Genomic DNA, 12826 nt, shown 5'->3' with positions numbered 1-12826 from the left:
GAGATAGTCGGGTTTCGCGAAACCCGGCTCGACTCTAAAAAGGTCAAGGTCGCTCAACTCTACTGATGAGGGGTTCTCTTTAAGCATTCAGTTTTGGAGGAGGCAAGGTCAGTAATATAGGGTATTACTGTATGAATAGAATATATCCATAAAAGAGAATTATACCCAGATCCTCTAATGATCCGTACCAGTATCATGTATAATTGGTCAGAAAGAAGCTGCCCTTCCTCGGTGTAATGACTATAAGCCTATGAACACTCACAGTGAGGAAATTGGAAAGTTTTTCTCTTACTTCCTATGAGGATTTACTGAGATTAAGCTATTAACCTCCCTAAGGATTGACTTTTTCACTCAAGCACCTGAACATTGTATGAGGTAATTGATCTGCAATATTTGACTATTTGTATATAATTTTACCTTCGGTCTTGTATATAATTTTACCTTTTGTACATATATTTATTGAAATTAACCTTACAAGACTGAATTAACTTATAGAGCTGAGTTTGCCTGAAGTTTATTCTGTTGCTGGTGATTCACAATCTTTCCCTGATTAATGTTTGTCTGTGTCATGTCCCCAATAGGTTCTTCGAGCTCATGTGTCATATAAATGGTCAGGTTCTGGTCAACACAATGTGCAGATCCAGGGTGGTTAGGAACATAGCTATAGGCTGAAAGAGGTAGCAGGTGTGCCGCCAAGACCCAGTGTTATGGAGGGCTAGTGATTGAGATGGCGAACATCCTCACTAGTATATAAGAAGATATTCTTAATAACTGCATCAAAGTAGGTTGCGTACCTGTTACAAATTGTGTACTAGGGATCCAGAGCTTTGAATTTTTTGTTGGAAGCTAGCAAATTATCACCTATTTAAGGGGACAGCAATCAGTCATCTCTGGCCAATCAAATAAATGTAGTGGTGGGGTGCATACTTGAATATTAGTCATGAGCGAGCATGCTCTGGTATTATGTTATCTGAGCATGCAAGGGTGTTATCTGAGTATCCTGGGCGTGCTCGAGTAATATGTTCAAGTCCCTGCAGCTGCATGTTTCATGGCAGGTTAGACAGCACCACACATACGGGGACTTCCTTTTCATTAAATCATGCAGCTGCAGGTACTCGAACACATTACTTAAGCATGCCCGAGATACTCGCATAACACACAAGCATGCTTGGATAACACGATATGCGAGCACACTCGCTCCTCACTAGTGGATATCGATCAATCCATTCAAATAGGGTGATTGCCGTTCTCAGAATTGCCCGGGCGTGGCCAGAGGCTCAGTTCACCATTCCAACCAATGGGTTTGCATACTCCTGCGTCTCTTAATGGCCATTTGAAAAAAAAAAAAAACCCTGATGAATAATTGGTGAAATAGGTGATTGGTTGGTGAGCCTGAACATGTCCTCATTACCATATGTACCATTTCAACCGTATGTAATTCAATGCATTTAATATTGCTGGCCCCTTAATCTATACTATTATATCTTTCTTATATTTGGATCAATTGCGTGCTCGTTTTTGATTGCACCTTTTGGTATATATGTCACTTACACCTTTGAAACAAATCATTATCCCTGGCTTATCTACTTATTCTGTGTCAAGAATTAAGGTGAATTTGCTCAGATGTCACTCTGCATTGTCTTCATCAATGGCATAATTTTCCTTTATTTGCTCACCCACCTTTCTTGTCTACGTTTCTTATTTTGGAAATTATTTTTTTTATACTTTCGCAAGCATTGTATTTGGCTCCCTTGAACTTTTCAACCTTTTCCCACATATCATGCTTCAAACATAAAGATACCAAATGTACATTTTTAGTGAAGAATCAACAACAAGTGGAACACAATTGTGAAATTGAAAGAAATTTATTGGTTATTTTAAATTTTTGTGGAAAATCAAAAACTGATAAGTGGGGCGTGCAATATTATTCAGCCCCTTTAACTTAATACTTTGATGAGCCACCTTTTGCTGAGATTACAGCTGAAAGTCGCATGGGGTATGTCTCTATCAGTTTTTTACATCGAGAGATTGAAATTCTTGCCCATTCTTCCTTGGCAAACAGCTCGATCTCAGTGAGATTTGTTGGAGATTGTTTGTGAACAGCAGTTTTCAGCTCTTTCCACAGATTCTCGATTGGATTGAGGTGTGGACTTTGACTTGGCCATTCTAACGCTTGGATATGTTTATTTGTGAACCATTCCATTGTAGATTTTGCTTTATGTTTGGGATCATTGTCTTGTTGGAAGACAAATCTCTGTCCCAATCTCAGGTCTTTTGCAGACTCCAACAGGTTTTCTTCAAGAATGGTCTTGTATTTGGCCCCATCCATCTTCCCATCAATTTTAACCATCTTCCCTGTCCCTGCTGAAGAAAAGCAGGCCCAAACCATGATGCTACCACCATGTTTGACAGTGGGGATGGTGTGTTGAGGGTGATGAGCTGTGTTGCGTTTACACCAAACATATCATTTGGCATTGTTGCCAAAAAGTTCGATTTTGGTTTCATCTGACCAGAGCACCTTCTTCCACATGTTTGGTGTATCTCCCAGGTGAATTGTTGCAAACTTTAAACAACACTTTTTATGGCTATCTCTGAGAAATGGCTTTCATCTTGCCACTCTTCCATAAAGGCCAGATTTGTGCAGCGTACAACTGATTGTTGTCCTATGGACAGACTGTCCCACCTCAGCTGTAGATTTCGGCAGTTCATCCAGAGTGATCATGGGCCTCTTGGCTGCATCTCTGATCAGTCTTCTCCTTGTTTGAGATGAAGGTTTAGAGGGACAGCCGGGTCTTGGTAGATTTGTAGTGGTATGATACTCCTTCCATTTCAATATGATCGCTTGCATAGTGTTCCTTGGGATGTTTAAAGTTTTGGAAATAATTTTGTATCCAAATCCTGCTATAAACTTCTCCACAACAGTATCACGGACCTGCCTGTTGTGTTCCTTGGTCTTCATGATGCTCTCTGTGCTTCAAACAGAACCCTGAGACTATCACAGAGCGGGTGCATTTATACGGAGACTTGATTACACGCAGGTGGATTATATTTATCATCTTTAGGCATTTAGGACAACATTGGATTATTCAGAGATCCACAATGAACTTCTGGAGTGAGTTTGCTGCACTGAAAGTAAAGGGGCTGAATTATATTGCACGCCGCACGTTTTAGTTTTTAATTTTCCACAAAAATTTAAAATAACCAATACATTTTGTTCAACTTCACAATTGTGTTCCACTTGTTGTTGATTCTTCAGCAAAAATTTACATTTGGTATCTTTATGTTTGAATCATGATATGTGGGAAAAGGTTGAAAAGTTCCTAGGAGCCGAATACTTTTGCAAGGCATATTACATATCTACTTCTATACTTGCATATTTGTTGTTCCTTGGTTTTGTAGTTAATTAGTGCTTTTGGGACGCTTATTTTGGTTAAGTTACAACCCTAATTTTTCCTTATTGGAAATTGACAGAGCTGGGTTGTCTGAGCTTTTTCTGTGGACAATGCTCACTCCAGGCAAGTGATGTCAACCACCAGTAAGGAAGGTGGAGAAAGGCGAAACCATGCACTCCAATTAGTGTATTTAATTAAACTTCAGATTCTATAGAACAAAGGCAACAGTTAAAACATTAAAGTGAGAATATTTTATTGTATCCCTTACAAGGCTATCTGTTTAGTTTATACTGTCAAAATCTCCTGACAGACTCTCTTTAAAATTGAGTCTCTGAGGGTGTAAGTGAGGGAATCGTGAAGATCTGCCAACTTGCAATAATTTTTTTAGCTAGTGGAATGTTCCTACAAAGTAATACACTATTATCTATCCATATGTACAACATATTGGGGCAGCATTGTGGCTCAGTGGTTAGCATGGTTGCTTTGCAATACTGGGGTTCTGGGTTTGAAATCCCATCAAGGAAAACATCTGCAAGGAGTTTGTATGTTCTCCCCGTGTTTGCGTGGGTTTCCTCCGGGTTCTCCAGTTTCCTCTCACACTCCAAAGACATACTGATAGGGAGTCTAGATTGTGAGCCTCAATGGGGACAATGATGATGTTTGGCAGACTCTGTGGAATATGATGATGCTCTATAAGTGACACGTAATAAATAACATAATATGCAGCACAGTTGTCTGCTGTATAAGATGCCGTTCTACATTATTGCAGTATAGAGGCTGTCTGTTGACTATAATTACTGTAAGTGTTGTCAAACAGGCAGGAAACCTTGGCACCTGTGCATATTATAACACTAACTAAACATTACAAACAGTACAATCATATCACAGTTAGATCAACAAATCCAGCCTAGATTACAGGGAAAAGTTACAAAGGCTCCTTCCAGACCACAGCAGAATTTATTTTTTTCTGTGTCTATAGCTTCTTCTCCAGCAGTACAGTATGATGAAGAATAAGATTATCCAGTCATTGCAATGTGTCACCTCGTGGTCTGTCCATGACACCATACATGACGTTAGGAACACTATAAAAGGTGCCTGATATCCACTGAGTGCGATAACTCTGGAGAAATCCTACACATAGCCTGTCAGGACTCGCTCTTGAGGTTGGCTTCTGATGCTTAGGCGGGACTTGACGAGGGAGTTTCTGTTCTGCAGCCTCCCATTTACTTACATTATACACGGCAGCATGCATTGAACATTTCTGATCCTGACAAACAGCAGTGGGACACACAAAATCAGTGCAACTTTACATTTCTATCTTGGTTCCTTCACATGTTGGTGGTCAAGTTTAGGAAAGAGCAGGGAATATATATTAATCCTTTGTGTCACTTGTACAGACTCCTCTAGACCTGACCCCTGCACAAGCCTGCTGTAATATCTATGGTGACTGTGGCATTTTTATCTGTAGGAAGAAGGAAATAACAGATGAAATATGAAGAAGTCTATCAGGAGAATGTTCCAGCCAGCAGGCGAGAAGGACAGTGGGCCATATGATGGGGTCGTCCTAAACTCTGACTCCTGCACTTCCATGGAGGACGACCCAAGGCTTATATTTAAGGTATGTGAGTTTACAGTGCTGTGTATAAGTATATTTATGTATAGGCTTATAGGAGTCACTTGATCTCAACAGATTAGGCTGGCCTTGCATTCTTGGCATTGCATTTCCACCAAAGATGCCCTAGGGTTGTAGAATTACTTGCAGCTTCCCTGATGTCTGTCAGCACATACAACTACTGTAGCCAAAACAGCAAAAGAATTGTTTTGCACATCTAAAAAGTGATGAATCATTACTAAGCCAAAGTGAACATGACAGTCTTAGTACATATTATAATCAGATTATATGGAAGAACTGTAACATGAGTGTGACCATGAGCAGCGCAGCACAGGCAGAATAAGCAGCCCAGAGGCAAATGTCATTTCCATACCTCTGCCCTGCTCTATTATTAGATGCCTCCCTCTCAAATATCTGGAAATAAAAATTATATCCATTACCCTAAAAAATAAGTTTAGGTTTACCATGGGTTCAAAGCCAAGCTACGTTATAGGTGAAACATCAGTCTTAGGCTATGGTGAGATGAGCATATGAAATATCCTCCAAGCTTCATCCACAAAACTGTGGATTTTCATCCATATTATAATCAGTGTTTCTGTTTTTTACACCCCTATAACATCCGTGTGATGTCCATATGCGATCCGTGTATGATCTGTTTTAATGCATCTACATTTAAAGAATTTACTTGCTTCCTATATTAATAATGGCAAAGTATGGCCACGTTCACAAGTTCAGTATTTAGTCAGTATTTTACCTCAGTATTTGTAAGCCAAAATCAGGAGAGGAACAATCAAAAGGAAAGTATAATAGAAAAAACTGAAGAAAATTATTTTAAATAAGGTAAAACAAAAATCAAGAAAAACAACAAAAAAGCTTATATCACAATGATACTGAAGAGAATATTTATCCTTTAATTAGTCACTTAAAAACCATTAAAAAAATACAATCAACATGCAGACAACCGTGCTGACTAAATAACCCTGAGGCTATGTGCACACGTTCAGGTTTTTTCGCGGTAAAAATGCTATAAAAACTCATTAAAAACGCATACATTATGCATCCTATCATTTAGAATGCATTCTGCATGTTTTGTGCACATGATGTGTTTTTTTCCGCGAAAAAAACGCATCGCGGTAAAAAAAAGCAGCATGTTCATTAATTTTGCGGATTTTCTGCATTTTTCCCGCTATTCTATGCATTTGGGAAAAAAACGCACAAAAAACGCATCAAAAACGTGTCAAAAACGGAAAAAAAAACACATGCGGATTTCTGTCAGGAAAATTTCTGCAAGAAATCCTGACGTGTGCACATACCCTGACACTTAAGCCAGATTTAGACTGCCTATCAGCGGAGGATGGCACCCTGACAAATAATACGAGACTGGCGCCCCCGCTGCTCGACGTCTGTCCCTAAATCTCCTGGGTTCACCCCTGGCTGGTGTCTCAGATAGACCACCATTTAAACACCACAGGAAAATGAAAAGAGACATGGATTGCCAATGGAGGATTGATGGGTGGCAGATGGCAATATTCGACTAGTGTGTGAAAGGGTGCATGACACATTAACAAAAGTGCAGAAGTGCATAAAAACATATAGTACCTCACTCAACTGTTCTCTGCTGATATGAAATCCTGCCTAGCTGCGGGGGTTGGCACCCTAATGTTCAGCGGATATGGCGCCCCCACTCAGCGGCTGCTCACCCTAGGAATCCCTGAAGATTAACTAATACCTTCATGGGCTTAGCCATACAAAACACCCAAAAGGTGGCCATGTTAACCAATTTAAGGCAGGTTGAAAAACAAAATAACACACAGCACAGATCAAAAACTGGTGTTATATATTATATCATGATGATAACAGTAAGTCAAAAAAGAGGTACTCATCATATATGATGTCCAAACATGCCTCAACGCGTTTCACCAATTAGGATCATCAGGAGGCTCAGATACATGGATGCCGCATGTATAATAGAAACACATCACTACTTCTGTATTTCTCACCCACTCCTGGTTTTGGCTTATAAGTACTGACGTAAAATACAGACCAAAATACTTACCATCTGAATATGGCCAAATGATAAAAATCAGATGCCACACTGATGTTCAGCATAGGGTTCACATACCTAACAAATTGAAGAGACAACTCTTATCCTAGAATCAGGCAAGAATAGTTCATGCTGCAATTTTTTTCATTGCAGCCCTTGGTTCAAATGAAAAAAAACTATCATCTGTACAGCCCTCCAATGTTACATTGGACGGAGTGTGGTACGATTTTTTCTAAGACAGCACACGTACATATTATACACTTTTCTGAACAAGCCTTTGGGCTACGGTCACACTATCGGTATTTGAGCAGCATTTCACATCAGTATTTAAAAGGCTAAACCAGGAGTGGGTGAAAAATACAGAAGTGGTGACGTGTTTCTATTTTACATTCTCCTGTTCTCTTCAACATATTCATTAATGATCTGGTAGAAGGTTTACACAGTAAAATATCGATATTTGCAGATGATACAAAACTATGTAAAGCAGTTAATACAAGAGAAGATAGTATTCTGCTACAGATGGATCTGGATAAGTTGGAAACTTGGGCTGAAAGGTGGCAGATGAGGTTTAACAATGATAAATGTAAGGTTATACACATGGGAAGAGGGAATCAATATCACCATTACACACTGAACGGGAAACCACTGGGTAAATCTGACAGGGAGAAGGACTTGGGGATCCTAGTTAATGATAAACTTACCTGGAGCAGCCAGTGCCAGGCAGCAGCTGCCAAGGCAAACAGGATCATGGGGTGCATTAAAAGAGGTCTGGATACACATGATGAGAGCATTATACTGCCTCTGTACAAATCCCTAGTTAGACCGCACATGGAGTACTGTGTCCAGTTTTGGGCACCGGTGCTCAGGAAGGATATAATGGAACTAGAGAGAGTACAAAGGAGGGCAACAAAATTAATAAAGGGGATGGGAGAACTACAATACCCAGATAGATTAGCGAAATTAGGATTATTTAGTCTAGAAAAAAGACGACTGAGGGGCGATCTAATAACCATGTATAAGTATATAAGGGGACAATACAAATATCTCGCTGAGGATCTGTTTATACCAAGGAAGGTGACGGGCACAAGGGGGCATTCTTTGCGTCTGGAGGAGAGAAGGTTTTTCCACCAACATAGAAGAGGATTCTTTACTGTTAGGGCAGTGAGAATCTGGAATTGCTTGCCTGAGGAGGTGGTGATGGCGAACTCAGTCGAGGGGTTCAAGAGAGGCCTGGATGTCTTCCTGGAGCAGAACAATATTGTATCATACAATTATTAGGTTCTGTAGAAGGACGTAGATCTGGGTATTTATTATGATGGAATATAGGCTGAACTGGATGGACAAATGTCTTTTTTCGGCCTTACTAACTATGTTACTATGTTACTATGTTACTATGTTACATTTCCTTTGATTGTTCCACTCCTGGTTTTGGCTTACAGATACTGATGTAAAATACTGACCACATACTGATTGTGTGACCATAGCCTTAAACTTAGGCCAGGGTCACACTTGCGAGTGCAATGCGAGAAACTTACACGAGTCTCTCGCATCAATACCAGGCACTGCCGCAGGCACTCGGAACCGGAGTGTGTGACTACATAAAAATACATGCAGCCTCACACTCCGGTCCTGAGTGCCGATGGCAGTGCCGGGTATTGATGCAAGATACTTGCGCGAGTTTCCCGCATTGGATTAAAAATTGTGACCCCGGCCATATTGTCAGTGGTATAGCCAATTTGTCCTTTGGCTTTGGCAATGGTAGTGGGGGGAGAGTTTTCTTGTACAAGGCCAACTTGGGTCATCAGTGTGCTGCATATGTGACTTATTTGTGATTGTGCTGTTGCTGGAAAATACACTGTGGAAAACATCCATCAGATGTGAATATGGCCTTATGTACCATATAGAAACACAACTTATGTTGTAATTTTTTAATAAAGTGGGGCACATGTTTAATAATTGTGGTGCTTCATTCTCCTCCCCCTGTGCCTGAACAAAAATATGGCACAAGCTTAGTTATTGATTTAGTTACTGATAGAAGTTACTCCATCACAAAAGTGCAGCATATATTTGACTATGCATCAATGTGTTGGAGAATCTCATTTACATTCTTTCAGAAGAAAATAAAATATATTATTGTGTGCACTTTTGATTGGTACACAGCATTTTCCACAGTATCATTTCCTTATATTACACTGTAAAACATAAGTTGTGTCCTAATTTCCAGTATAGAATTAGAGCTACACTTGGAGTAACATACTTTATGCTCCAGTGTCCTGTTTTGTTTTCAATCAGATCTCTGTTTGCATGGCCGTTGAATGAGTTCCAGTGTGACTCACTGTTACCACGTGTTTTATTCCTTCTACTGCTTTACAAACTGCAATAATACACAATAGAAAAATATTCTTATATCGAGGTTCTAGTTTTTAGTTAAAAATCCTCAAACTTTATTTTCAAATCATTATGTGCTAAGAATAAACTTAGGATATATTCAGCAGTGTTTTTTATGTACGGTATGCATTGCGTCAGTCCAATTTAGAAACCATCAAAGTGCAGAGGCATACGTAGAAATCATGGCGACCTATAGCAAAAGTTCTAATCCCCCCTCTCGCCCCCAAAAAATGCATATCTCATAACGTTGCAGCCCTTACAAAGTAATTTTCATTCTACTAATGCCCCTAGATTGCCAGTTCATTTCACTCATAAAGTATGATTCCAACAAACGTGCCTCCACAAACACAGTATGATCACCCCACAGTACCCTCCGCATGCACAGTATGATGCTCCTACTGTACCCCCGCTTCAGCAAAGTATGGTGACCTCGACACAGTGTGATTCCCAAACTGTGATCCCAACACAGCTTTCCATTCAGAATAATGAACTGACATACAGTATAGCAGCCCCCATACCTCTTCACACAGTATGAGGTCCCCAAAACAACCCTCAACACTGTATAATGGCCCCCACTAGACCTCCAAACAGTATAATAACCCCAACACAACCCTCCACACAGTATAATGGCCCCTAAACAATCTTCCACATTGTATAATTTCTTGTATATAGTATAATGGCCGCCACGTAGCTCTCCAAATAGTATACTTGCAGCCACGTAGCACTCCAAATATTATAATAAGCCCTATATAGCCTTCCATACATATAGCATAATGCACCCCCTTGGTACTTTAAAGTATAATGGCTTTAAAATAATTAAATAAATACCACTCCTCATTCTCCCACTGCTCCAGTCTCTGGGCACAGCAGGTGTCATGAAGTAATGTCATAGCACCCGCTGCACTGAGACATCAGAGCTCACATGCAGAGGACGGCGTGGACGGCTCCCTCTTTCATCATTGTTTTCAACTGTATCAGCATCCATGATGCTGATACAGTTGTACATGCAATCCCAGGTGGGGTAGGCCTGACTCACGGGCCCCATAACAGCTGCGTGGTGTGCCGCCATTGGTGGCATGCCACTGTAAAAGTGTATTCAGTGAGTACTTGTGAGATAAATCAAGTCCTTTCACAAAGAGTTAGAGTCAACAGCTAGAAGTTATAAATCATTTTCTGTGTGTAAGATTGAAGTTTTATGAGCGTCCTGTAAAGAATATATCATACTAGATGGTGGCCCGATTCTAACGCATCAGGTATTCTAGAATATGTATGTCCACGTAGTATATTGCCCAGCCACGTAGTATATTGCCCAGCCACGTAGTATATTGCCCAGCCACGTAGTATATTGCCCAGCCACCTAGTATATTGCCCAGCCACGTAGTATATTGACCAGCCACGTAGTTCACATAGTATATTGCCCAGTCACGTAGTATATTGACCAGCCACGTAGTTCACATAGTATATTGCCCAACTACGTAGTATGCACCATATCCCTGTTTAAAAAAAAGAATTAAAATAAAAAATAGTTACATACTCACCTCCTGGAGCCTCCGGATCGAAGCGGGCAGTTCTCGATGCTTGTTGCGCACTCCGGTCTGAAGATTGCATTGCGGTCTCGCAAGATGATGACGTAGCGGTCTCGCGAGACCGTACGTCATCATCTCGTGAGACCGCAATGCATGCAGTGGTCACCGGGGCATCGAGCGGAGCGGGAAAAGCCGGTTCCTGATCCAGGGGGGCCACCGGAGGGTGAGTACGTAACTATTTTTTATTATTTTTATTATTTTTAACATTAGATATTTTTACTATTCATGCTGCATAGGCAGTATGAATAGTAAAAAGTTGATCACACAGGGTTAATAGCAGCGTTAACCGAGTGCGTTACGCTCCGGTCAACGCTGCCATTAACCCTGTGTGAGCGCTGACCAGAGGGGAGTATGCGGACTCCGGGCAATGACTGCGGGTAGGAAGGAGCGTCCATTTTCTTCCGGACTGTGGCCGTCACTGATTGGTCGCAGCAGCCATGTCAGCCAGCTGCCGAGACCAATCAGCGAATGAATAACCATGACAGAAAGAAAGAAAGAAGGACAGACGAAAGTGACCCTTAGACAATTATATAGTGGATACCATAAAAATATAATAGTGTTGCCCTCATATGATGCTCAAAGTATTTCTCCCTGATTCAAGGGGATTTAGTGTAAAACCACCCATGTACATTAAACTAATGTCAGCCGCATCTGCCGATAGGGACATGTTCGGTCAACACTATTTTGAATGGTGACACCAGCCAATCGGTTGCAGAAATGTTGATGGGGCATGTCAGATTTCAAACTACCAATCACATTGTTCTCCTGGAGATAAGCTGCCGACAGGTATCTTGTTTGAGCAAGGGCTCCTGTGTATGAGAGAGATGATGATGTCGGATGAACGATTGCCAAAGCAACGATAGTCCGACACCCATTTAAGGCTAGTTTCACATTTGCGTTTAAAAACCCAGTGTTTAAAACGCAAACGCAGGTGGTGAAAAAAACGCATATAAACGCTTACAAACGCTGCGTTTTTTAGACGCATGCGTTTTCGCATGCGGTTAAAAAAATGCGGCGTTTTTACGCGTTTATAAGCGTTTTTCCTGCGTTTGCATTTTTGGTACGCATGATGAGAAATTTCACAAGAGAATAATCAAGATCCAGACACCGCCAATGGGACTACAGAGGGCATGTGACATGACTCTGTGGACCAAAATATGGAAAAATTATAGCTCTCAAAATGTGGTAATGCAAAAAATATTTTTTGGCGTCTTTAGTGACAGCTGCCAATCATAAAAATCAACTAGAAAACCCACTATAAATAGAAATGGCTAGGGTTAGGGTTAGGGTTTGGATCCCTAGGGTTAGGGTTAGGGTTTGGATCCCTAGGGTTAGGGTTAGGGTTTGGATCCCTAGGGTTAGGGTTAGGGTTAGGGTTTGGGTTAGGGTTAGGGTTTGGATCCCTAGGGTTAGGGTTAGGGTTTGGATCCCTAGGGTTAGGGTTAGGGTTTGGATCCCTTTATCATCTTGATGGTGGGGGGTGGCTTATCAGTGTGTAGACTTGTTTTTCTCTATGGAAACGCATGCGTTAAAAAACGCAACCAAACGCATGTGCTTAAAAACGCATGCGTTTACATACACAGCAATACATTTTTTTTGCCGCAAAAAACCGCATGCGTTTTTTTGCGGCAAAATAGCCTCTAGAAATTACTACATGTTGCATTTCCGCAACAAAACGCAAGCATAGAAACGACGCATGCATCGTAAAACGCGGCAAAACGCATACAAAAAACGCATGCGTTTTTAATGTTAAATATAGGGGAAAAAAATGCATGCGTTTTTATGCGTTAAAACGCAGCGGCAA

General features: G+C 40.8%; 1 protein-coding gene across 3 annotated transcripts in view; it reads left to right on the top strand.

Annotated features, from left to right (window-relative positions):
• The window catches only part of TRPA1 (transient receptor potential cation channel subfamily A member 1), a 248856-nt gene that overhangs the window by 35880 nt on the left and 200150 nt on the right, over nt 1-12826 (top strand). For 2 of the 3 annotated variants that reach the window (XM_069731475.1, XM_069731473.1), the window contains exon 1: nt 4646-5010. In XM_069731475.1, the coding sequence (XP_069587576.1) occupies nt 4885-5010 (126 nt within the window). In that variant the 5' untranslated portion in view covers nt 4646-4884. Of the gene's footprint in view, nt 1-4645; nt 5011-12826 lie in introns of those variants that run through there. The other variant, XM_069731474.1, reaches the window with a different exon arrangement.

This window comes from Ranitomeya imitator, chromosome 6, assembly GCF_032444005.1.
Source record: "Ranitomeya imitator isolate aRanImi1 chromosome 6, aRanImi1.pri, whole genome shotgun sequence".
NCBI lineage: Eukaryota > Metazoa > Chordata > Amphibia > Anura > Dendrobatidae > Ranitomeya > Ranitomeya imitator.
Note: the sequence above shows the minus strand (reverse complement) of the source record. Positions and strands in the feature narration are given on the sequence as shown.